This window comes from Hemibagrus wyckioides, linkage group LG29, assembly GCF_019097595.1.
Source record: "Hemibagrus wyckioides isolate EC202008001 linkage group LG29, SWU_Hwy_1.0, whole genome shotgun sequence".
Taxonomy (NCBI): domain Eukaryota; kingdom Metazoa; phylum Chordata; class Actinopteri; order Siluriformes; family Bagridae; genus Hemibagrus; species Hemibagrus wyckioides.
The window spans coordinates 12,546,261-12,574,170 of record NC_080738.1 but is presented as its reverse complement, the minus strand read 5'-3'; the positions used below and the strand labels follow the sequence as shown (position 1 = coordinate 12,574,170).

The following is a 27,910-nucleotide window of genomic DNA, read 5'->3' as shown; positions in this document are numbered from 1 at the left end:
CAGTTTTATTATTATACATTATATTATATATTATATTATATCAGTTTTATTGTCAAGTACTGTTGTTTTTCATGTACAAGGAATTTATCTTGGTCTATTGTTGCACAACAAAAAATAATATAAACATAATTATAATCATATAAAGATATAAAAAAAAGAATTTTAAGCAAGATTAACTGCGTAGAAAAATATTGAGAAATAAATATTGACTGTGTAATATGTATATTTGTTATTTATTAGAAGCCTTAGACTTCTGGTCAGACACAAAACTGTGTATACATTGTATTACTGGTAACATAGTGACTGTATTATTATGGGATGGGAGAAGAACATAAATTGCCATCCTTCCACCTGAACGAGGAGATGGTGAGTCAGTAGTGCTTGTTGCCAGAGTACTCATTACCCTTACCATAACCTTTAGAGACACATGCAAGACTATTCCCTCGGTCTTAATTCTTCTTCTAATTATTCTTCTCTCTCTCTCTCTTTCTCTCTCTCACTCCAGCTCTCTTGCCTGTAGAGATTTCTCTCAGTGTTAATAGCTTTCTTCCTGACCCTCTTTCTCAATGGTGCCTTAATTATTTGGGTCACTTCTACAGGTAGCTCTGCCTGCGCCATTGAAACCGTGTTTGATATTTCGGTGAAGCATATTTCCCCTTTCTGCTGTTACAGAAGAATAATGAATAATTTAATGGATGAACGGATGAAAAGAGATTAGCATTAAGCATTTAAGCTCAATTCTTTCAAGGCAGGAACTCAAGACCCAAAGCCGAAAATTTCTAGGTAATTCTCTTGAAAAGAAAATACCACATATTAGAAGCTTTTAATGAAATATGTGACCTTAATACAGGTAAAGAGTTCAAATGAAGCATATTTTTTACAGACAACGTTGACCATGGGTCAACCGATTTCAAATGAGGGTATGTATTGTAATTGCATTTGAATTGCACCTTAAATATTGTCTAGCTCAAAAATTGTCCACAATAACAAGTTTACCTTTCAGATTTTATTTTAAACAACCATAAAATAAAACCAAGCAGTATTCAAAACAGTCTTTTTTTAAAAATCTAGAACTGCAGATGTTCACTGAATATTGAACTGTTATGGCCAAAATTCTGTACACACCTGACCATCACACCTATACGTGGTTCTTTTGCAAACTCTTGCCACAAAGTTTGAAGCACACAATTGTAGAAGTTTTTATGTTCTGGAGCATTACAACTTCCCTTCACTAGAAATAAGAGGCCTTAAATATGTTCCAGTTTGGCAATGCACCAATGCACAAAGCAAGGTCTATAATGACATGATTTGGCAAGGTTGGAATATTGGAACTTGAACATCCTTCACAGACCCTGACCTCAACCCCAATGAACACCTTTGGGATGGACTGGAATGGGAACTGAACCTCAGGCTTTCTTGCTCAAACTCAGTGCCTGACCTCACTAATGCTCTTGGGAAAAAAATTTCCATAGCAACACTCCAAAATCAAGTGAAATCTTTCTAGGAATAGTGGGGGTTATTATAACATGAAGGGGAGTAAATCTGGAATGAGATGTTCAACAAGCACATACAAATGTTATAATCAGGTATCCATAAACGTTTGACCATATAGAATACTGTATATTTTTATAGAATGTTATACACATATTATATGTAACATAAATTATAGTATAACTTTATTATAATGTAAAGCAACATAGCATAAAGCAAAGCAAGAAATCATAACACAGTATAGTGTAACATAGTATAACAACGTAACACAACATGCCATATAGAGAATTTTATAGAATATTATAAGCAACTCACAAAGCAACATACAGTTGTTGTTCCCAAAGTAAGCGAAGCACATGCACCCGGCCATCCACGTGATGTTAAACATGAGCAACGGTAGCTCGTCTGTTGGATCGGATCACATGGACCAGCCTTTGCTTCCCACGTGCATTATTGATCCTTGGCCGCCCATGACCCTGTCGCCGGTTCACCACTGTTCCTTCCTTGGACCACTTTTGATAGATACTGACCACTGCAGACTGGGAACACCCCACAAGAGCTGCAGTTTTGGAGATGCTCTGATCCAGTGGTCCAGCCATCACAATTTGGCCCTTGTTAAACTCGCTCAAATCCTTACACTTGCCCATTTTTCCTACTTCTACCACATCAACTTTGAGGAAAAAATGTTAACTTGCTGCCTAATATATCCCACCCACTAACAGGTGCCAGGATGAGGAGATAACCAAACTCAAAACATCTGTGTCCAAACATCTATGTGCTTTAATCACTGTTTGCCCACTGATATATAACTGACCATGATCATCATTGAACATTTGATAACTTCAACAGAAAAGTATTAATGTTAAACCTATAATGAGCTCAGTAATTACTGTAATGCTCCTAGTCTTAAAAAAAGTCTTAAAATTTTCAGATTGCACAATTGCTCTTGACTATATAGTGTACAATTGTGAAATTATTCATGATCACAATATCCGGTTTCACCTAGATGAGGACAAGTTCCCTTTTAATTCTCTCAAGGTTTCTTCCTGATATTGTCTCAGGGAGTTTTTCCTTGCCACTGTCACCTCTGGTTTGCTCATTAATGATCAAAATAAATTGAAACTTAAATTTTTATCAATTATTTTCTGTATATTTATATTCCTTTAAAGCTGCTCTGTGAAAATGTCCACAGTTAAAATACCTCTGAAAGTAGATATACAATAAATGTCTTCTTAGCACGTGTGATTATAATCCTCTACGTTTCTTCGAACGCATGTGTGGGCAGAGCAATTAGGCAAGGGGACCATTGTTCTACACGGTTCTGCTTATTCAGACACATAGGATCATGGACAAGCTTGTTCGTACACACACACTTGAAACTGCAGGAAGATTTGCATTTAAATTAGTAGATCTTTTCATTAAGTCATACACTTTATGGGCAGCTGGATTGGTAATGTCATAAACCTGAGCACTCTGGTATGCGGGTGTGTGTATGGATGAGTAAATCTGTGTGTGTATGTGTATGAGAAAGAGAGAGAGAGAGAGAGAGAGAAATGGTTGGAATCCAGCTGTATCCTTGTAGCAAATATAAAAGGGACTGATAAAAGAGAAAACTGTGAACAGAATGTACAAAAAAGAATAGGACAGAGAGAGAGAGAGAGAGAGAGAGAGAGTCTGCAGGCATGTGTATGTGTCCAGTGACTATCTCCATTATTTCTGTTTATTTCTTCCTGTGCTGAAGAGAAACACTGCCATCTAGCTTAATGTCGCTAATTGATTACAGAGCAGAGAGAAAGGCAGAGTGAAGCAAAAGAAAGAATTTAAGAAAGTAAGAGACAGCTTATAAAGGCACAGCAAATGGTGGTAGATTAGTGAGTAACAGATGGACTTCTACACTTCTACTCTTTCAGAGTAACTATATATTTCTTCTTGTTATTGGAATAATGTCACTGCCTCAATCACGATCTCATTTCTTTTGAAAAGAAAAAAAATCATATTACTCCAACGGGCTACTTAGATTTTCATGAATACTACTCTGCATTTTTTCCCTTAAAGGTTCTGCTGATCGTTAGAACAGAATCAGACTGAACAAGTAGTGGTCGAGATCTTAGAAAACTAAACATGGTATGGTTGTGCTCTATAAGAATAGTCAGAGCTCCTATCTCTCAGGGTGGTAGATCTACATGAGCTGGAAATGGAGAGCTGTAAAGAGTTGATCTCCTGGTCTGTTGTTCGAAATTAACACAACAGGATATTAGATCAACTGGGAAAAGGTTGGCACTCACCTTTGCATGTTGGTAGGAGCCAAAATCAGGATGGTGATAAAGATCTAAAATCTGCAGGGTGGTAAATGCTATGGGGTGGTGGTTAGGATTAATTCTCTTAGTGGTAGGTGGTATGCATGGTAGGAGCTAACAATGTGACAGAGTGTCCCGAGCAAGATACTACCTCTTAGGTTGGTAGAACTGCATGAGCTAGGGAAGTGGTACCTCAAGTGGTTAAGGCTCTGGGTTGTTGTTCAGGAGATCAGGGTTCAATCCCCAGCACCACTTATCTGGCCATTATTGGGCCTTTGAGCAAGGCCCCCAACACCCCTCTACAAGGGTGCTGCATCATGGTTCACCATGCGCTCTAACCCCAATCCTCCAAGGATGGGATATGCAAAGAAAGAATTTCTCTGTGCAGTAATGTATATGTGACAGTAAAGGCTACTTAACTTAAATGGAGAATCGTAGTGTTTATTTCCAATTCTAGAGTTAGGACTGGGTCATCTGGAAAAGCTTTGGAGCTGACCTTTGCATGCTGGTACATCTCTAGAAGCATGGTTGTAGCTCAAAACCACTGAAAGTAGTTTTCCTGAAGCACAGAAGTAGTTAAAGCCATTGTGGTGCCAGGTATCCAGGAGCAGGGTTGGAGCTAAAAAAATGTAGGAATGAAAATGTATCTTTCAGGTAGAGGTTTGTAGAAATCCTTTGCGTGTTGGTAGATCTCCTTAGCATGGTAGAAGCCAAAATCAGGATGGTGAGAGATATCTAAAATCTGCAGAGTGGTAAATCCTCAGAGGCAGGGATGAGGGTAAATTCTCATAGTGGTAGGTGGTAGGCATGATAGGAGCTAATCAGTTTTATGTGGTTGAGCTTCTCAAGCAAGTACTGGAGCAAAAACCCTGCAGGGTAATCTAAACACGAAAAGCTTGTATATATCTTAAATGGCACTTTCCATTTTGTGTTTTCTTCAAGGCTCTGCTGGAGAACCCACTCTTTTCGGCAGCTCTTGATCAGTGGCTGAATGGTACCAGATTGTCTTCAGCAGTTATCGCAAATTTTCTGTTCAACGCTGATGAAAAGGACCGGCCTGCAGGGATGCCATCATTCGACTGGAGAAATGTCTTTAACATCACCAGTCAGGTTGCGAGACTCATCACGCAAGTCATGGAGGTGAGTCTTACTATGTTTGTTTATACCTGCCAGGCTTTTTCTTTCATTCTATTCTCAACCCTGATTTAAAACAGAATGTACTTTTACTCTACTGCAAATTTTAGAGCTATAAAAGTTTAATCTGGCCTCAGAAGTTGATATGTGGTGTATGGGGAGAAATCTGAAATGTTCTATGCTAGGCATGTTAAACTTCCAAAGATCATCTACATTTCATGGACTTCTAAATATGAGAGCTGCAGTGTGGTAAAACTCAAGCATGACTAAATCTATTATTCAGTATATGTATTGTTCAGGAGTATGAGAGGAATTTAACAGATCTCCTGGATCAGGGTTGGAGCTGACCATTGCAATCTCTATGAACAACATTGAAGCTAAACCCAACAAGGTTACAGATCACATGGAACAGGGCTGGAGCTGACCATTGCATGATTAAAAATCTGCAGAAATGTTGGTTAGTAGATCTCCATGACCATGATTAGGTGCTGAACAGTTGCTAGTGGTAGGTCTCTAAAACTTTGGTAGGTATTAAACTCTTGTAGGTATACAGGATCATGGCAAGTGGTAGACTCCTTCTAATGGCAGGTATCTTGGAGTTTGGTTGGCACTACACTCTGCAGAGTAGGTCTCTAAGAGAATTTAGATTGGTAGTTCTCCCAAAGCAAGGCTAGAGCAAAACTACACTAGAGAGTGGTAGAGCAGCAGGAGCACAGTGGTAGAACTCAGATAGGTAGTGTGGTTGATCCCCTTCAGTATGAGTGATTTTCAAGTCAACAGGATGATAGCGTTTCAGGACCAGTATGGTCATATGTGCTCTTTTCATTCAGTGTTCACATCTTGAAAGAGGACTATAAGAGGCCTCCTGGGTACTGCATTAAATGGAAAAGAAATAACGTGGAAGTGACAAGAGCATAATTGAACTGAAGCCCCAGCCCTCAATTATCCGCTCTCATAAATGTGTACACAACTGCGCAAACTTCTCTCAGCACCCCCACTGATACACCGCATGATATTTGGTCATATAACCATTTTGCCTGCTGAAGCAATTGTAAATATGCTCGTTTTTATTTTTGTATTCCCCCAACGCATGTCTTTTCCATTTCCCTGTCATGTTTGCCTCTCATTTTCATTTCTTTCCATTTTTCATCTGCATATTTCTCCCTCTTGTGATGGATGGCATTTGCGCCACTGATGGTACTGGTAATTCATATTTCTGATTAAATTAATGGCCTTATTGAACGGAAGAACTTTGTCGCGGTCGAGCATTGGAGAAGTTTTTATGGATTGCCGTGCCATACCAAAAAAGGAATGCCATCTATTAAAATAGTCAAAAAGGCAACTGCCATTGAAAATGCATTAACAAAATGAACATAAATTAGGAAAGGAGACTACCTGTACAGGAAGTAGGATAAGTAAGAAAGACTATTCCGTCACAGAGAACAGGAAGTTTCAGTTCATTAAAGCGGTGCTAGTATTACTCCTTTGCTTTGTTACCATGACATTACACATTTCTCGGCAACGCTTTGTGGTTTCCCGTGGTGCTTTCTGACTGGAGGCCATTCTCTCAATCATTCTCTTTCTCAGTCTGTTTTTTTCTTGCCCTGTATGTTGCTAGGCTCTGCTTCCCACAGTTACCTAACCAAACACTCTGCTTGGAAAGCAACTCTGTTTTGTCCAATTAGAACCATGATTATAACTGCAATCACAAAACATTGTGTAATTGATCCCAAATTGCACATTGCAGTAGGATAAAGAAAGCTTCTGCTTTTTAATCAAAAACTCCAGAGAAGAGGTTGGGATTAGGAATAATAGTTGAATATAACATTTAGGAATATATAAATGAATTCAAGAATAAGTCGAGCGGAACCAACTTAACAGAAACTTTGAAAATGAACTAATTAAATGGTGCTTTAAGGCAATGCTACAAGGTCATGCATTCACAAATTGTAGCTTATTTGAATAGAGAAGCGAATTTGTTGGCGAAGGGATTCAATAGCAGGTGTGCAGTATAGTGGATAAGAGTAGAGGGATAATTTGCTGCCCCACCTCTCGGAGAATATGACATGCACAAGCACTGACAATGAAGGATTTTAGATTTACACATGCGCTTAAATGTGATATGAAATAACGTCGCCTCTGACTCACTCCTTTAGGGTAAATATGCATTTATGTTTTAAAGTTAATCATTTTTATTCTGAATTTTTATATTTCTGTAAAGCTGCTTTGGTTAAAAGCATTGTAATACATAAAATGATTATAAAATAAAAATGACAATTAATTTAAAATAAAATTCAAATTAATAAAAGCATTAAAATAAAATTGAATTGAATTGAAATAACATGATTCCTGCTCATGTTCCACTCAAAGTTTTGGTACTGTAGGAGTGTATGCAGTATGTAGAAGTGTATTTTGTACTGTAGGAGTGTATGCAGGGGTTAGGGGTTCGGGTTAGAGAGTATATTTTGTACTGTAGGAGTGTATGCAGGGGTTAGGGGTTAGGGTTAGAGAGTATATTTTGTACTGTAGGAGTGTATGCAGGGATTAGGGGTTAGGGTTAGAGAGTATATTTTGTACTGTAGGAGTCTATGCAGGGGTTAGGGGTTAGGGTTAGAGAGTGTATTTCGTACTGTAGGAGTGTATGCAGTGGTTAGGGTTAGGGTTTAGGGGTTAGGGAGTGTATTTCATACAGTAGAAGTGTATGCAGGGATTAGGGTTAGGGAGAGTATTTTGTACTGTAGGAGTGTATTGCATTGATTAAGGTTAGGGGTTAGAGAGTGTATTTTATACTGTAGGAGTGTATGCAGGGGTTAGGGTTAGGCAGTGTATTGTAGGAGTGTATGCATAGTTAATATAAGGGGTTAGGGAGTGTATTTCGTAGTGTAGGAGTGTATGCAGTGGTTAGAGATTAGGGGTTATGGTTAGGGAGTGTATTTCGTAGTGTAGGAGTGTATGCAGTGGTTAGAGATTAGGGGTTATGGTTAGGGAGTATATTTTGTACTGTAGGAGTGTATGCAGTATGTAGGAGTGTATTTTGTACTGTAGGAGTACATGCAGTATGTATTAGTGTATTTTGTACTGTAGGAGTATATGCAGTATGTATTAGTGTATTTTGTACTGTAGGAGTATATGCAGTATGTATTAGTGTATTTTGTACTGTAGGAGTATATGCAGTATGTAGGAGTGTATTTTGTACTGTAGTATATGCAGTATGTAGGAGTATATGCAGTATGTAGGAGTGTATTTTGTACTGTAGTATATGCAGTATGTAGGAGTATATGCAGTATGTAGGAGTGTATTTTGTACTGTAGTATATGCAGTATGTAGGAGTATATGCAGTATGTAGGAGTGTATTTTGTACTGTAGGAGTATATGCAGTATGTAGGAGTGTATTTTGTACTGTAGGAGTCTAAGAAGTATGTGTGTAGGTTGCATCAAGCTTATTATCTTCTTTATACTGCATCTCCAGCTTAAAAATGCTGTAGTTTTCATTAGCAGTAAATTCCCATTTTAATTTGTTGATGAAAACTATATAAATACGATATAAATACCCCAGTAACTATGTATATATTTATGGAGCTCCACAGTATGAATTGCAACTTTGACCCTGCTCTTGCACCCAGTTGACTGCAGCAGTGCCAATCAAAAAACGCAGTAAAGTGTGCAGAAAAATGCATTTTCATAACAGGGACAGGAAAAGTGCTGGATTAAAATTTGAAGACATTCATTTTTCTATGAAAAAGACTGGTTTAAAATATTTTTGGCACCTTGACTATTGCTGAAAATGCTGAAATCTCACTTAGTGGGAATAACAGCACTGAGCCTTTTGTCATCTTTAAATTTTGGGAGCTTTTTTTGGAGGAGGAGGGGCTTTAATTACAAAATAATAAATGCTTTTTTTTATTTATTTATCTATCTATCTATCTATCTATCTATCTATCTATCTATCTATCTATCTATCTATCTATCTATCTATCTATCTATCTATCTATCTATCTATCTATCTATCTATCTATCTTTAACTTATAAAGCAAAAACAGAAGAATTCTCTTGCCCTTTGAACACCAGGAATCCACTGAGTGCAGGAGAAGTAGCTAATGTGAGTGGTGCAATACCTCCAACATGCTGCCATGGGGCCTTATTGAAGCTGATAGTTTGCTGCTTCAGTGTGTGCATGTCAGTTGCGCTGTGTTCTGTCTGATATTGGTTAGACACACTGCAGTACTCTGGCCTTGGCCCATCACCCATGACGGCTCATTAGAGCTGAAAGAAAGGCAGAGTGGATAGAAGTTGCAATCAGATGAGAGACTGGACCACACACCTACAAATCACTCTTTTGCTCTGTCTATCCATGTGGCCATTCATCTTCTTCATCTGCTGTTCTTTCTTCCGTCCCAACGTAAACACAGCGTTATGCTGATTTGTTTCTATAGGGGCCATGTGTGATCACTGTGTGTGTGTGTGTGTGTGTGTTCCAGTGCTTCGATCTGGACAAGTTTGAAGCCATGGCCAGTGAGAGCATTTTAGTGGGACGTGCCCTCAAGCTGCTGGATCAGGAGAGGTTTTGGGCTGGAGTGGTTTTTACAGACCTGGACTCAAGCAGCCCATCACTCGTCAGATATAAGATCCGGATGGACGTCGAGGAAACCGAGAGGACGGATAAGATTAAAGACAGGTGTGTGACAAAGACAGATTATTTGCTTTGTTATTTTCAGAAAAATTCAGTCTTTAACAGAAATACTTTCAGACAGGAGTCTATGCTTTATATTTGCTTTATATGTATATTCGTATAGATCAGTAATAGCTATCTTAATAGACATAAGACTTGTGATTTGAAAACTCTAAAGCTGCCATATATACATAAAAAACTATTTAATAATCCGTTAAAAAATTAGACCACACTGCTGTTGAATTTTCAGTTCTGATTTGTCAGAAGGCGTTTTATATTAACACGAGCATTCTAATACATTAGTGTTTCTATAGCAACAACTTTCAGAGCTTATTTGCCATTTATGGAAGGAATCTCCATAAATAGGCAAAACTACAAACAAACAAACAAACAAACAAATACAAAAAAAATAAATAAAATAAAATAAAATAAAATAAAATAAAATAAAATAAAATAAATTCAAGTAAGTCAAGTAAGTGGAAGAACCTTGAATATAATCAAACTTATCTAGTATTTTATTTAATAAGAAAAATATCAGATTATTTAACATATTTCTAGAAATTATTACTAATTTAGCTTTACATTTACAGACCCAAAAATCTTAAAATTTTCTTATTATGCTGGCAAATCATTTTGTATTTTTAATCAATCAATCAATCAATAAAAAGATCTAGACAACTGCAGTGAATGAAAATGGCTAGAAATTTGTTTTATAATTTTGTATTTAGTTTATTGTTATCTTCTAGGAAATATTTTATGTACAACATATTTGTCATTTTCTTGCTGTGAACACTTTGTAAAGGTCAGGGGTAAAGCTATAACTTTATGTTTGCTGACATGGGAAAGTCTCAGGACAGAGGAGTTTGAGCTTTTTTGCAGATTCACAGTAACATGACAAGATGCATTTTTGTTGTAGCTGCTATTATGTAAGTAATTATAGGAAGTAACATGTTTGATGAACGTTCCGCAACATTAAATGTAGCTATAAATGGCTTAAGAAATGGATGGTGTGTCATTTTATAATAAATAACTCGTGAATAACTCATCCTAGTTCAAATATGAGTAAGGCCCTTAACCCTCAATTGCTCAGTTGTATAAATAAATACCTGTTTAAACAAACAAACAAACAAATAAATAAATAAATGTAGAAATTCAAATTAAAATTGTCTGTCAAATGCCAGAAATGTAAATGTAAATAAGTTGAAATTGCTGAAAACATTTCTGGACTGAACAGATACTTAGCTTCTCTTTGGGCTGCATAACACCACACCATTGATTTTCATACCCCAACCTACTGTTATTCTTTAACAGAATTCCAAGAATTAAATTGCATAAATAATATTTAAGAAATAATTGAAAATTCCATTTTATAATTTGCTCTCAGAATGACTTTAAATCGCTCAAAATCCTTTCTATATAAACACAGCCAAAGTTCATTTTCCTTCACGCTCTGAAAACGTCGCTCAGAACACCTTTGTTTTGACAAATCTAAGGACAGTCTAATCTTTTCTTGTCAGGACAAATCTATGTGATGTTCAAAATCGATGTTCCATCTTGCACTGGAAAGCGCTGACCACTGTCGGTCTCTGTGTTTATTCATCTTTGCATGCGTATTCTGGGAATTTTTTTCAAACACTTCAGACAATCACGAAATAATGGAAGCCTTGGTCGAGACGAGAAAACATTTACTTGCTCTGGGTCATGCTGCTTTGTGCTTGTGCTGTCTATACTGAGAGAAAAAAGAAAAAAAAATGTCTAAAAAAGTCTATCAAAAGAGTGCAGTGATTAAATTGGTTATTATAGTGAAATTTCCAGCTGGTGTAAAGCATGTCTTATATTCACATAAGACAGAAGATTTGCATAATGTTGTGTAGGTTGCCAGATTGTGTGATACGATACAAGACCTCTGAAGGTGTGCTGTGGAATCTGGCACCCAGAAGGTAGAGGCAGATCCAAGACCTTTTTGGATCAGACTTATTTTTCCAAAACATTCCACAGATGTTCGATGAAATTTGGGGAATCTGCAGGCCATGTAAACACTTTGAACTTTGTCATGGAATGTGGTAGCTTAGAAGTTAAAGCTGATGGGAAGGTTGTGAGTTTGAATCCCAGGTCCACCATGCTGCCACTGCTGAGCCCTTGAGCAAGGCCCTTAACCCTCACTTGAATAAAAAATGGGATAAACTTTAAGTCGCTCTGAATAAGGGCTAATGCTAGAAATGTAAATGTTCCTCAGTCCATTCCTGAACAATTTTCACAGGGCACTTTATCCTGCCGAAAGAGGACACTGCCCTTGTGATGCCATAAAGAAGTATACTTGGTCTGCAACAATGTTTATGTAGGTGGTACATGTCAAAGTTCCATCCATATATAAGCCAGGACCCAAGTTTTCCCAGCAGAATGCTGCCCAGAGCATCAGACTGCCTCCACTGACTTCAGGCAAAAATTTGTATTGCGACTTTCCCATAAGAAATAATCTAAATGCAGATAATTCCCTCCAGCCACCAAAAAATATGACCAATATGACCAATACGAAGTGTATGCAAACTGAATGGCTGCTTACAAAGAACTGACCCAAGCCAAGCATTCCATGTCAAGGCTCCTCACAGGAAGTCATGCCACCAAGCTTGGGCTAAAAATAGAACAGACCACCCACACCTCCAATCTGTCAATCTGAAAAATCACGTAGCTTTTGAACGCATGCCAAAGGCAACGTTGGTATCGTGGGTTGACGGTTTCGAAACAGCTTTCACTGACTGAAAAACATTTGTCAGCTTCGCTCGGCTTTCCACTGTCGTTTTGAACGGCTCCTGGACGTATGTGCAATTTAGCCAGGGTTCAGTTCGGTTCATTCGTATGCCGAAGCAAATTTCTTGCAAATTTTCAGTTCTTAAGCCAAACATTCGTAAGGGAAAGCATCCACATACCAAGGTTCAACTGTATATCCCACACCTAGACAGCTGCCATTATAATGCAGTAATCAATGTTATTCATGTCACCTGTCAGTGGTTTTAATGTTATGGCTGATATATAGTTGGGGTTTGTATCCTATATAGCACCTGACATACAGGGTTTCCTCTTCCACACAGGTTGCAGGATGAAGAAGTAGAATGATTTTATGTCATTTTTTTTATGTGCCTACAGTAAAATGATATTATTTTCCTCACATAAGCCAGCTATCTCATATTTCATCCACAACATGATACTTAAAGAATTCATTTACAAAAGCCTCTTGTTTGTGATATTACACTCAACTCCATTTTGTTAATGTGTTTGGTTCTTTTAATTGAAGGTCCTGGTTTCCGTCGGCTCGTGATAACCCGTTTAACGATCTGCGCTATGTGAGAGGAGGCTTTGTGTATCTGCAGGACATGCTGGACCGTGCTATCATCCAGACCCAGACGGGGGTCAGGCAAACTCTGGGCGTCTATGTGCAGCAGATGCCTTATCCCTGCTATGTAGATGACGCGTGAGTACACATTTTGCTTGGCTGTGTATATGTGTGTGTGTGTGTGTGTGTGTTGGGGTGCATTAAGGGTATGTGTGTGGGTGTGTGACTTATTACTTCAATAAAGCCTATTGTACAGAGGCATTTTACTCACACATTCTAAACAGGGACAAATTTCCCACTGGAAATGAATATCTCTCTCTTTCTCTCTCTCTTTCTCTCTCTCTCTCTCTCTCTCTCTCTCTCACACACACACATACACACACACACATTCTGTTGGTCATTACATTCCCTGGGTATATAAATGTCAGTAGTTGATATTAAAGTCTACTGTTTAATCAACGTTGATAAAATGGAGGAGAAACACAGAGGAAACCTCTCATGGCTTATCACTGATGAGATTACTGATATTTTTTTTTTGCTATATACTGTTTAAAATATCCTGTAAAAAATAGTCAAATAAATCAATGACAATGATTATAAATTATTTGATCCAGTGACACAGATAACCCATGAAATATTAGGGTCATTTATCTTAACAGGAATAATAATAATAATAATAACACAATGCTATATTTTAATCATTCAACTTTCCATTTACTGTTATTTTAAAGAAGAATAGATTTTATAACGTTCTTATGAACTGCAATTTCGAAAATTAAATATTTTTCCTAAGAAAAAAAAAGAAAAAAGTAAAAGCATCAGATTTGAGAAGATTATTATATTTTTCTTACTGCATTATCAAATAAATAAATGAATTCCTTCTTTTACAAAATATAACAATTAACATTCTGTAGAATGCAACGAGTAGAGGAACAAAAAAATAAAAAAATGTGCTTTTTAAAACAAACAAACAAACAAACAAAATAAATAAATAGATAAATAAATAAATAAATAAATAAAAATTCGATATTTAACAAAACAAAAAATTTGAGAAGATGACAGTCACAAATACAAAAATACAACAAACAAATGTGCAAGACAAATAAGCCAATAAAGAAGACACAACAAAACTAAACTCAAAGCTAAAATGTATCCTGAAATGTTACCTACAGCAGGCGTGTCTAATCTTATCCGGAAAGAGCCAGTGTGAGTGCAGGTTTTCATTCCACCCAAGCAGAAGCCACACCTGAGTCTATTGAAAGCCAAGATGAACTGATTAAACAGGTGGAATCAGGTGTGGCTCCTGCTTTAACTGGAATAAAAACCTGCATCCACACTGGACCTTTCAGGATAAGATTGGACACCGCTGATCTAGACACAATTGATAAGGGGAAGAGGTTAGGAAGGCAAAACCCTGTACTCTGTGAAGGCAGATTTTTTGTTTGTTTTTTCCTCTGACAATGAAAAATCACAGTGCCACAATTCACAGTGTAGAAATGACCAAGAATGTCTGAAGATTTGTCGAAGACACTCATATAAAAGCAAACAACAGGAGGGCAAAATAAGATGCGATGCTAAACTCACAAGACAGCTGCAAATACAAAAAAAATATAAATAATTCTATTGTTTTTGACTCGATAATGTTTCTGTTTATGTCACTCCATTTCCTTCACAAGCAATCTTCTTTTACACAACATACAATAATTTGCTTTAACTGTAGGTCTAGCATTCAACTCTTTATCATGTAATAAGATAACCTGATGTGGAGAACAACGCTGTTGTCACACAGTCCGACGAAATTTTACGAATGATCTCATATGATATACCGTAATAAGTAACATCTTTAAAACTCACTGTAATCACTGAAGGCGAGTTTAATTCAACACAAACGTTAATATTTTATGGTGAGCTTTAATAAGATAAGTCTCTGATGCTAGCTAGCCAATATTCCCGAGCTCGCTGGCGAGATTATTAATATATATTTTTTGTTATATACTGTTCAAAATATCCTGTAAAATATAATCAAATCTGATCAGTGACAATAATTATAAATAATTTGTGACAAGCTGTAAAAAAAAATATTAGGGTCTTTCTAGGAATAATAATAATAATAATAATAATAATAATAATAATAATAATAATAATAATAATAATAATAATACCACAATGCTATATATTAGTCATTCAACTTTCAAGGGGAAAAAATGACTGTTATTTTATAGAAATAGGTTTTATAACACATATAATCTGAAAATGATTAATTTGTCAATTTATAAGAAGATAAAATAAGTAAAGACATTTCATTGATTTGAGAAGAGATAAATATTTGTAGTGAGTTTTAATAAAAGATAACTCTCTGGTACTAGCTAGACAAGATTCCCAATCTATTATCAGGCTAATTTAACAAACTAACACTGACAATAATATTGATGTAACTAGGTTTTTTTTTTTTTTTTATGTACATTTTATGCTTGTTACGTCCTTTAAGTTGGCCTAACACTATGAGGGAGACACAAGAGGTTGGAAAAAGAAAACAAAAAAAAAAGAAAAAACTTATAGATTAACTGTGAAAAGCGCTGCCAGTGATCTGACACAAAGACAAGTGAGGTAAATACAGAAGACGGGTCGATATATTTACAGTGAGAGAAAAAAGAGAAATCGAAGGGAAAATATATACAATTGTTGTTGATCTTTCGGCTGCCCCCAGGGTACCAGCTAACATACATAACCAGGAACCAAGAGAGACGGAAAGATTAATGATTTTTTTTATTAAAAAGAAAAGAAAAGAATAAAATAGTTTTGTAAAATTAGAGATAAAACAATTTTATTTATGACTAATTTAATCCAATATACAGTACAGTGTTTTTTTTTCCTGTTTTTTTAATTTATTTATTTATTTATTTACTAATATTATAACCTCTCAGTTCCGCATCAGTTTAAAAACTCTGTTAGGAGGAAATACAAAAAGTGTAGAATATTTGAAAGAACAAAACATGTGGGTTCGTCATTATAATTAAGAATAATCAAGGCATGCTGTGTTTCAGTTATTCCACTATTGGCTGACCAGGATGTGTGTGTGCAAATACATGTTTTTTAGACCATGGAACAGAAAGAAACTGTAACACAGTTGAAGGTCAGCTGAAGGGAACTAGATGTTTTTGAAAAAGGGAAGAGAAAGGTCTTGAAATGGTACAAAAGGGTCTGCTGAGACCGAGTTCAACACTTGCTCTGTAGACCAGCTCGTCTTTGTCGAATCTCAATAAAGTCTACTTTTGGTATCAAAACCCTGAGACTTCTTTGGTGGAAGACTTCAACACAAGAAAAGCACAAAGGCTTTTTTAGGTGCTAGTGTGAGGTAGGTTATTTGAAGCCTTGACGGCTAGTGATTCAGCTGTTCGGACATCTAGGGGGAGTTCATTCCATCGCCCAGGTGCCAGAACAGAGAAAAGTCTTGATGTGTACCTTCCTTGCACCCTGAGAGATCTTGGGAGATGATAGATGGTGGGACTGGAGGATCAGAGGGTGGCAGTGCAAGGCGTCCATCTGGTTTGCTTGGTTTCATTGACGGCAAGCTCAATGAAGACATTAGTGCAGGATCACATTGCATCTGGCACCAGTGATAATGTGTTTATTGATTAAGCCGTAGCACACAGGGGCTCGGAAATCATGTTTTATAGATCTCATGCCATGCTTGTTTGCCCCTGGCCTTTTGAAGCAACATTATCTCAAGATTAGCTCAACTGAATTGGGTAAGATGGAGTACATTTCATCTTAAAGTGAGTTGTTTGCTGCCGGTAAATCAAACAAAGGTTGAGATGCGAGCGGTCCTCGACGATGCTTTCTGCAAATACGCAACGAATGCATTTGCGTCACTCATATCCACTCTGGCACTGTACAGTACTGGAATGAATGGGGTGTGATTTGCAACGTCCATGCGTGTCAGGAGTCATTTAATAGCCTGTGAGAACAAAGCAGCCTTAATGAACTGATGAGGTATGAGCAGATTATTTGGAGTTAAAATGGCACAAGTCACTGCTGGATCTTTGAGCATAACACGGATTTTATTCTTGGACTGGATTCTACCTCAGCAAAAATGAACAATAGCTTGTTAGCGTTGTTGTAGCCCAAAACTGATTACTTGTGTTAGAGATTTTTAACATTTTATAAATGCCTATTTTTGATGTTCTATATACGCTGTTTTTATGATTTTTAACATTTCATATGCATTATTTTTTACGATTTGGTACGTTCTGTATACATTATTTCAATATATGTTTAATTTTCCATACATTCATTATTTATACAGTATATATTTGTTATTATTATTTATTTTTATTTGTTATTGATATATTCTTTTTAATATACTTCTAGTTCTGTGTGTTATCTGTGTATGTAGGTATATATTTTTGACATTCTATACACAGGTTATTTACATCTTCTGACTTATATATGTTTTATGATTTTAAAAAATCCACTACGATCTTCCATGAAGTCCCACAGGAACACTTGCACTTAAGTTAAATTCAAGTTTATACAAAACCTGCCAGAAATGTTCACACAGCATCTGGTTGAGACTGGAGGTTGTTGTTGTTGTTATTCTTTTGGCTGCTCCCTGTTCAGGGTTGCCACAGCTGATCATTCAAACCACATGTTTCGATTTGGCACGGGTTTCACACTGGATGCACATCCTGGTGAATCCTTCACATTTTATCCAGACTTGGGACCGGCACTGAGAGTTACATTCTTTAGTGGCTGGGCTAGCTCCCTGCCTGGGAATCAAACCTGGACCACGGCACTGAGAGTGCTGGATCCTGCTGCTGGATCACCAAGAGGACTTGAGGTGTTGGAGATCTGTACAAGTATGCAGTTTTTACTTTGCTCTGTTCTGACAGCAAATATGAAGCTTATGTGTGAAACAAAGACAGCAAACAAGACTGGTCAGGGTTGGTCAATTAGTCCACATGTTTTTACATTTGGGGAATTAGGATGAATTAAACTCATTAGAAATGATCACAGGGAGGTACGAATAAAAAACAATAAGAATCTCTTACAACCCAAATAGCAGAACACTGATAACAGCAACGACAGCAACGTCCTGTTTAAACCACGCCCACCTCAGGTTTTAAATCCAAGGAAATTTGAAGCACTAAACAGATACAGATACAGAAAATGCCATTGCATTACACCCCATTGCCCCGCAAGTGTTGCAGTTCTAATGCAGTGCTCATCTGCCGTTATATCCTAGTGATCTTTAAATTGGAACATTGACATGACAGTGTTAAATGATCTCATACAGAGATCAATTGAGCCTGCTGAGAGGGCGTTTCACTGGGCCCTGCTGGAGTCCATTACACAAGCGAAATTTTTGATGCTCATGCATTATTTTACAAGATAAAACACATCTGTAGTCCTTGCCAATCCTACTACACAGCTCCCATCACTTCTTCTTGACATTCTGAATGATCTTTAGTAACATTGCTATCGACAGACATTTTAGTCTTTTTCTGTCTTTTTATTTATTTATTTATTTATTTATTTTTATGATGCACTTCCGATCCCTCTAGAGACAGTGCAGGACAGCGAGACGGGAATGATGGACAGGTAATGAAGAACAAATCCCTCCTTTCTCCCAGTTCTCCGGCTCCATTTAGCGGCCACTGCTAAACAACAAGGTCACGTTGATCCTGCGCATGTGACAGAAGGAGAACCAAAGATGAATAGAGAGCATAAAAACTGAGCAATCCTCCGGCTCCCTTAGCCATTTTCCCTTCTTGTCCCAGTGGACTCAGCCGGCCAGCATCAATTATTAATGCTCCCAAACAGCCATTTCGTTCATAAATTATACACAAAGAAGAAACAAGAAAGAGAGAGAGAGAGAGAGAGAGAGAGAGAGAGAGAGAATAAAATTGGAATTGTGTTCTCTGTCATTCCGTGTGTAAACATGTAGAGTTCCTGAGAAAATGCCTCATCTGAAATTCAAATGTAATTTAAGGCACTTGGGCGTCTCATTGCTTTTTCCTACCCGTCAGAAAGCATTCGCTACGTGACGCACCATATCCGAGAGATGATGAGTTCAAAAAACGAACTTGCTTCGTCCTCGTCCTCCCACAATAAGTCTGCGAAATGTTCTTTTGTTTCTTAAGGTATGGTTTATTCAGATGAATGTCGGGTCTCGCTGGACCGCACAGGCGTCTGCTCGCTTGGCTTGTGAATAATAAGCAGGATTCATTAAGCTTATTTTGGAAAGTTTGGGGTATGGATGAAAGTTTGGATGACACCTTGCAGGCACACACACACACACACACATGACTTCTATTCAGCGAAAACATACACTGTCGGTGTAAAAAAAAGATTCCACAACAGACTATAATATAAAAAATATATAGAAAATACAAAAAAGAAAAAATAATAATAATAATAATAATAATAATAAATACAAAAAAAGTTAGTAAAAGGAATTACCTGTACAGGCAGAAAAGGGAAAAAAATATATAGAGAATATATAAATAAGTAGAACAAAAATAGTTGTAATAAAAAAATGAATTACCTGCACAAGTAGCAAAGGGAAGAAAATATATAACACATATCAATAAACAGAGGAAAAAAAATAGTTAGAATTAAAATTATGAAAATTATGTCAAAAATAAAAAAGACTAAAAAAAGACAAATAAATAAATAAATAAATAAATAAATAAATGTTCTAATAGTGTGTATCTATCTTTCCCAGTTTATCTATAAGATGTGTGTGTGTGTGTGTGTGTGTGTGTAGAGCTCTATTGGGGGGGATAAGGTACTCGGTAATAAGTTCCTCTCATCTCTTAAATAGTTTTCTCTCCATCCCAAAGGACTTGCGCTAATCTACAATTAACACGTGTGTGTGCTATAATATTTAAGTGTCTTTTATGTTCCCTAAGGACCAGCCCCAAACCTCTGTGTATCTCTGTCTCTCCTGCCTCGCTGCCTTTTCTCCCTCCATCAGTAATTGAGTGTCTTTTTAAAGAACCGTGGTGTGCTGTAACAGTGATGTTTCGCATAACAAATCACACTTCAAAGTGAGCTCGCAGACAGAGAACGAGTGAGATGAGGAGAAAAGGGACAAAGAAAGAGATGAAAATGTAAAAGTGTGTGTGTATGTGTGTGTGTGTGCTGAAGAGGAGGGGGATTGGTTCTGGGGTTTCATTCGACTTTATTTACGAAGAGTATCGACTGTCAAACGGTGAGTGTGTTATATATCCACACAGACGGCTAATTGTGCCGAGACAGCACTTTGTTACACAGGATATGGTGCAGATTTCAACCTGACATTTCAGTGGCCTTATGAAGGTTGTTTAATCTACTGTTATTGTATCCTAACAGCATCAAACCATACATCACACTGACAGAGAAATATGGGCTGCTGGAGATACGGGCTGAATGTGTGTGTGTGTGTGTTTGTAAGAGAGAGAGAGAGAGAGAGAGAGAGAGAGATGGACAGGGAATGAAGACTATATGAAAGGACTGCTGTCTTCTGATCCATAAAGAAACTCCAGCTCTAATTAAAAACATAGGAGAGATCATTTCAGACTCTCTACACAATCATCTATGTGTGTATGTGTGAGGGAGAGCAAGAGATTTTAGCAGTAAGTCATGCTGTCAAAATCAATACCACAGATTGTACTTTATCTATAGTCATGCTCTGTTATCAGCTTTTTCCACAAACGCTTCAGTTTTGTTCAAAGCAACACAATACCAAGTCTCATAATTGCAGTAACACATTCAGGACTCAGTAAAAGTACATTACAAACAAAACAAAAAAAGGTATCCAGACTTCAAGACTATAAAAAAGTCATTTTTTAGACTAAACTTTGCACATAACAGAAGTCCATACTGTATTTGACAAGATTTGAGGCTCCCTTACATTATAGGAGGACCTGCTCATTCATGCAATTATCTAACCTGCCAATCATGTCACAGCAGTGCAGTGCATAAAATCATGCAGATACAGGTCAAGAGCTTCAGGTAATATTCACATCATACATCCGAATGAGGAAGGAATGGAATCTCTGTGATTTTAACCATGGCATGAATGTTGGCGCTAGATGGGCTGGTTTAAGAATTTCAGAAACTGCTGATCTCCAGAGACTGAGGGATTTTCACCCTCAGCAGTCTCTAGAGTTTAATTAGAATGGTTCGAAAAACAAAAAACATCCAGGACTTGTCAGTTCTGTGGGCGGAAAGGCCTTGCTGATGGAGTTCGGAGAATAATGGCGACAAGAAGTGTAGAGTAAGTTAAATAATCACTCTTTAAAACAGTGCTGAGCAGAAAAGCATCTCATTCTCGTGAAAGTCCTTCCAAACTAAATAGCTTTTAACATTAAGAGACAGAAGACTTGCTCAAGTAAGGTAATTTTGTGCAAAAATACCATTAACACAATAAAAAAAGAATAGAATCTAGTCTAGAAATTTTCACATTTTTGCAAGGATTCATGGTGAAAGCAAAGAATATTCCAAGGGTCTTAAAACTGTGTTACTTCTTGTTGTCAGATTTCAAAACTGACAGCCAAACTTCCACAAAACCAAGCTGTCAGTAGCAAAAAAAATATGATCTTCTTGAGAGCAACCCATGAAATGCAGCATCACTGGAAATATGGTTCTTTCTACCACAAGTCAAAGAAATATAATTTGCACCTGAGCTTATGTTCAGCACAGAATGGCTTTATTATGTCAGAGTAGTGGTTAATGGCACATATGAAAGTAGACACTAAATGAGTTTTATAACTTTTTCTGTTTTTAACAAGCCTACTAGAAGCAGGATTTTCATAGAAAAAAATAAAGTAAATGCTGATATCAAACCAATACGAAATGAGATGCACTAATTGCTTGTTCATTAGCATCTAAAATTGGAAGAGTTAACTTCAGCCGCTAAAAGTCTGTGTAAAATGATCTCAACAGAGGTAAAAAAAAACATCTTACACTGAAAGCCGACAGTGTCCTGAATAATTTTATATCAGAGGTCCATCAATAAAATACTTTAACAGTTTCTAAACATTCAAAATGTCCGATAACTCGATCTCGATTCCGTCGGCAGAATGGAACACTATGGAATACTGATAAAAAGAGTTAAAGAACATCTAGCAAAAGGTTTTTTGACTGGTGGGCCAGGAGTTATTGTGAAACTTGCTAGCTACAATGTAGAAAATTATAACGCAAAATACAAATATGTACATGACTGTATTTTAATCCCAGTTCCCTTACTACTCAAGCTAATTGGACTATTCCTGTTGTGGTTATTTTACTTATGATATTTTCTAGTTTTCTTAACTAGTCATTTAAGTCAGACTACTGCTAACCAGGATAAAGTATTTATAAAGAATGAACTGATGAACACTTGACAGGTGTCCAGTTTGCTCCAATGTTTAATGTTCCATCTACCTGAAGAAAAAATACACATCTGTCAGTCTCTGCTTTTAATAATATGGGCTGAAATTAAGTGATGGTCCTTTAATATGCAAATCTCTGCATGTAGTTTCCAAGATGCTCTACAAGTATCTTCAACCATTACTATATACAGGAAGATGTGCAGTGGCTTTGTTCTGTACCTATTCCTCAATAGTGCTCATTTTCATTAACCTCTGACCTCTGACTGGTCTGATGCCTCTCACAGCTTCGTGTCATCCATCGCCACCATCCTGCCAATGTTCCTGGTGTTGGCCTACATGTACACAGTTTGCGAGATCATCAAAGGTCTGGTCCTGGAAAAGGAGCTGAGGCTGAAGGAGGTTCTCCGGGTGGTGGGTGTGAGAAATGGAGCGCTCTGGTTCTCCTGGTTCACAGAGAACATAGTTCTGCTAACAGTGCCGTGCGCGCTGATTAGCATAATGCTGAAGGTCAGTGTGGGGCGTCAACGAGGCAATCAAAACCGAATCAGAATCAACCCGAATCATTTATCAATCAAAGGAATCAGTTAATCAGTAAAAATAGCTGCAGTAGAATAAATCAGCATTGCCCACAAAGCATGGAGGATAGTTATAAAAATTAAGCTTTGCTTTAGTACTCTAGCTCGATAGCTCATGCATTGTTGAATAACAATAAAAAAAATCAAATCAATTCCTTGCTCAGTGATGGCTAAATGAAATTCAGCACATCTGCATTGTTTGAGAGTGCTGAAGGGAAAAAAAAAGCTTTTTAATTTCACTGAGGAAAGTATTAAGTGTTCAGGTTGAGTGGTCCTTCATTCATGAAGTGGCTGTGCATTGTGGGTTTGTCGCTTTTGCTCTTGGAGGAAATAATTACAGAAACATTAATGTGGAATTGCAAAAAAAAAAAAAAATCAGTCCCTGATCTTTGATTCCTGAATTGTGTAATTATGTTAATTAATGGTGCACGGTATTAATAAGAATGATTTGTGTTAAGCTCCGCCTTCCCCGACAACCCATTTGCCTCCTCTTTTTTTTCAGCAATACATCATCTGCCATAAAAAAAGTCGCTTTCATTTTTAGGAATACGAGTCTCATTTAGTGCTACAGGAGATAGAGTTTGGTGCTCTGAGCTGCATATTTGCATCCTGCTCTCTAACAGACAGAGTCGCATTATTCTGTTGTTTCCCAAACTGCCTCGAGTCATTCAGACCGTATATGTATATGAGAACAGATCTCTTTACGGTCTGACACAGCTCCACTATTTCATTCTCCTCCGCAGAGGGCATCCTCATTCTTCTCTTTCATTAAAAGAACGGTTTAATGAATTATTAGGAGCCAAATTGAAGGCCTCTGTAATGCCGGCGGAATAGAATAAAGAGACGGTTCGCCCCGTTTAGACGGCTAAATCAATTCTGCGCAGTTTAATTGGAGAAAGCTGTAGTAAATATAATTCATATCGCAGCAGTGGGAGGAATGATAATGCTCCCATCAGTATGATGGCCTAGCCAGCCAATCAGCCGTTTATTAACGTTAATCAAACTAAATTGAGTTAGTGTGCTGCTTCTTAAGTGGTGTGTGTGTGTATGGGTATTATAACTAGCTCTAAATGAGAATTTCATGCTGATCTGAAGTGTGTTAATGTTGTCTGGGTGGCAGTGATGGTGTTATACTGCAGTGCATTTACTCCACACATGTTTTTCTTAACATTGTCTCTGCACTTTGACTTTATATTCATGCGATTCTTCTTTAGAAAAACCTGCACATGCATGCAATTATCCAGTCATCTAATTATGTGGCACCAGAGCGATGCATAACGTCATGCAGGTACAGGGAAAGAGTTGATATTTACATTACACATGGGGGAATAATGTCTGTTTGATGTTAGTGATTTGGGGTGTAGAAAACCCTGATGCTGGTTCTTCAGAGATTTTTAACAAGAGTTTACGTGACGAGCAGTAAGCCTCCAGTGAGCAGAGGTTCTGGTTCTGTTCATATTAAATGGAAAAAAAAAGGTTGACAATGAAAGTGTTAGGGCTGAGCAGTGCATTTCCTTACGAGGTCTCATCTCTTTCATAATGCTCATGCTGTGTTTCCTCTGAATACCAAACATGGCTGAAAAATCATTATCCTTTCTTTAAAAAACATACTGATAGTTTTGTCATCTGTTTTTTTTATTTTTACTTTCATTGAATAACCAGTACAGTTGGGCTAAAAAGAAATCAGGTTCAGACTTCTTCATACCATTCTGTGGATTTGTCTTTCAGCTGATGGTGCTGCTTGTTGGCTTAGTGGTCAACACATTTGCCTCGCACTTCCAGGGTTAAGAGATTGAATCCCACCTCCACCCTGTGTATGTAGAGTTTGCATGTTCTCCATGTACCTTCAAGGTCTTCTCTGGCTACTCTGGTTTCCTCTCCTAGTCCAACAGCATGCACTGTAGCCTGATTGGCTTCTCTAAAATTGTCCGGAGTTTGTGTCCTGGGATGGGTTGAGGGTGTCCCCCTGGTTGTGCCCAAGTTCCATGAGACAGACTCCAGGTTCCCTGCAACCCTGCATAAGATTAGAAGTAGAGAAAATGAATGGACTTGATCATTAAAAAAGGGAGGGTATAGTTTCTGTGCAAATGTGTCCTGGAATGGATCCAGGGTGTCCCCCTTGTTGTGCCCAAGTTCCATAGGATAGACTCCAGATTCCTTGAAACCAAGCAGTATAGAAAGTGAATGGACTTGATCAAAAAAATGGGGCATGTGGGCTGTACTGTACCCTGCCTTGTACCCTAAATCCTCTGGGATAGGCACCAGGTTCCCACTGACAAGTTTAGGATAAGTGGTACAAAAATGTATGGATGTGTGGATGGATGGATGTTGGTGGTGCTGTTGTTTATATATACAACATAATCAGCTGTAAGACATTTGCTAATAGCAAATAATCTGATGCTACTGTGCTTCTATGTAACTGCGTGCTTTATTACTTTGTGCATATGTGTATGCACAATGCCTCTTTGTTGGAAAAACCTGACTCACACCATGGAGAAAAGAGTCGAGCTGGTTTATACTTGTGTGTTTGCATGTGTGTATCAGTGTATGTTTACATGTTGTACCAAGGGCTAGCATGGATCTATTATTAGCATAGACATACTCCGATAATATTCATAAAAAGTCATTTGTGTAACAAGGTATGTATGTGTATGAATTTCTGTGTGTATTTATAGGTTCCTGCGCTCATTATCACGCTCACTGCCCATGTACATGACATTAGCATGGATCTACTCGGTAGCACTCATAGTGAAGGGGGTGGTGCAGGAAAAGGAGCTGCGTCTAAAGGAGACAGTTCGAATGATGGGCCTGAAGAGCAGCACTTACTGGCTGAGCTGGAGCATCAGCAGCTTCATCCCTCTTTGCATCAGCGCATTCCTTCTCACAGTCATCCTCAAGGTGATTAGCGCTAATTCAATGTGATTTAAAGGCAGCCATTTTGACAACACTGGAGATATGTGATGCGAAAGCAACTCACTGAAAGAAAAATCTAACATGAACAGTTCAATTGGAAAGTAAGGCCTGAGTTAGCCATAACAATGGAGCTTATTAGCATTGCAAACAATATGCCGAGGGTTAAGCTTTCCCAACAGGCTAAATCTAAACACCTGTTCCAGGGTCAGGTGGTTCAGCTGCAGCTCTTTTGAAGCACGCTGACCTTCGGAGGGGCCAGGTGTTCCGGGGTCAGTTTGCCGGAAGGCCCCGCAGCAGCACAACGCCAGTGTTGGAAGGTGGCCGTGTGGCTCTGTAACGTGGAGGTTAATCATCTAAAGCAGCAGGCGAGAGCATACGAGAGCCGTGGCTCTATGACCCGCTGATAATTCTCAGCTTCAGAAGCGCTCTCGCAAGCTGTTCGCACCCTCCCTTCCACAGCCACAATGCCAAGGTCTTGTCTAATCATCTCAAATGAGTCTTTTTAATCAAAACCCCCTTACTCTAACCTCCTCCCTCCCTCTACACTTTTTTTCTGTTCTCATCGCCGTGTCATTTTTCAGCACCCCACGCATTAGCAATCAGTTGCTTTTGTACGTCACGCTTGCGAGTCCCTGGTGGCATGTTGTTGCGTCTCCTTTTCTAATTGTGACATGCTGAGAAAGCCTTATCATCTGCGTGTCAGCTGATGCGGGCTCAACAAGCACACACTTTCATTAGCTCTAGAGCATGAATTATTCTAATCGAGCTCGCCTTGAGAGATGCGGAGGCCTCGAATCTGGCCTTCCCGACTCCTCTATAAAGGCGGCATACGTTTCTGTATCTGTCTCTTTATCCGTAGTACGGGAAGGTTCTGAGATACAGCGACCCGTCGGTGATCTTCGTGTTCCTGTTGGTGTTCTGCCTAGCCACAGTCATGCAGTGCTTCTTCATCAGTGTCTTTTTCTCACGAGCAAATCTGGCTGCCGCCTGCGGTGGACTCATCTACTTCCTCCTCTACCTTCCCCATGTGCTCTGTTATGCCTGGAGAGACGTCATGACCTTCCGAGCCAAGCTCGCCACGGTGAGTCTATGTTCTTTGTTAACCTTACCTATATCACTGTTGTTGCTATGGTAATAACTCACATGGTAATGGAAAAGGTCATCATAGTGTATTCTACTTTTCTTTATTTCTGTTATTTACATATAAAAGCTAGCTAATAGTTCAAGAGTTAACCTACATAGAAGATAAGCTAATTAGTATCCAAAGGTTTCCTCCTGGTACTCTGGTTTCCTCCCCAGTACAAAAACATTCAGTGTAGGCTTATTAGCATCTCTAAATTGCTCGTAGTGAGTGAGTGAGTGTGCCCTGGCACACCGTCCAGTATGTCCCCCAGCTTGTACCCTTGATTCCCTCTGGAATAGATTCCAGACTCCCCATGACACTGTGTAGGATAAACAGTACAAAAAAATAAATGGATGGATTTCATCATTAATAAACCTCTGCAAAAATTTTTCATTCATTCATCTTCACTAAAGCATCCTGGGTATTTATGGTTCCTGGAACATCAGTCATGAGGCAGAAATACACCCTGAATGGGACACCATTCCCTAAATAAAGTGATAAAACTTTATACGAATGCAAAAAATAATATAATAATAGATTGAAACTATTTGTGTCTGTTTCTCTGGGAGTCACAGTCCAGGTTAGCTGGAACATTTCCCACTAAATGGCTTGAAACTTGAAAGATGTGACATTTGGAAGAGACATAAATTAATGACGATGTGATACATACGTCGAATACAAACAAATGCTCAAAATGATTTTCTTTTCTTACACACTCTCATCCGCTCATTCAGAATGATAATGAAAAGGCAGACCCTTTGTCTCACGTGACACAAACACATCAGGGTGTGAGACGCAGTGTGTTTTCCACGCACGGTCAACCTAGCATCTATTGCGCCAAATCAAGAGTAATAGGCGGGTGCTTTGGCCTTTGAGGTGGAGAGCAGTAATAAATGGTGTGTAGTGGCTTCACTCTCGATTCGCCTCATCCAAGTGACCTTTAGCTCACGTCCTGCTTATTCATCCTGTGGAGTGTCCTTTAGATAGAGGGAGGAGGAAACGAAGGAGAGAGCGTTTT

The 27,910-nt window shown here is 38.1% G+C and overlaps 1 protein-coding gene across 5 annotated transcripts in view; it reads left to right on the top strand.

Annotated features, from left to right (window-relative positions):
* Positions 1–27,910, top strand: part of LOC131349275 (phospholipid-transporting ATPase ABCA1) — a 160,837-nt gene that overhangs the window by 49,750 nt on the left and 83,177 nt on the right. For 3 of the 5 annotated variants that reach the window (XR_009204058.1, XM_058384830.1, XM_058384828.1), the window contains exons 12-16: positions 4,731–4,928; positions 9,401–9,597; positions 12,884–13,060; positions 25,532–25,754; positions 26,629–26,850. Coding sequence is in view for 4 of the 5 variants with exons in the window: in XM_058384830.1 (XP_058240813.1) it covers positions 4,731–4,928; positions 9,401–9,597; positions 12,884–13,060; positions 25,532–25,754; positions 26,629–26,850 (1,017 nt within the window). In the remaining variant the exon portion in view is untranslated. Of the gene's footprint in view, positions 1–4,730; positions 4,929–9,400; positions 9,598–12,883; positions 13,061–22,565; positions 22,789–25,531; positions 25,755–26,628; positions 26,851–27,910 lie in introns of all 5 variants that reach the window. The other 2 variants (XM_058384831.1, XM_058384827.1) reach the window with 1 other exon arrangement.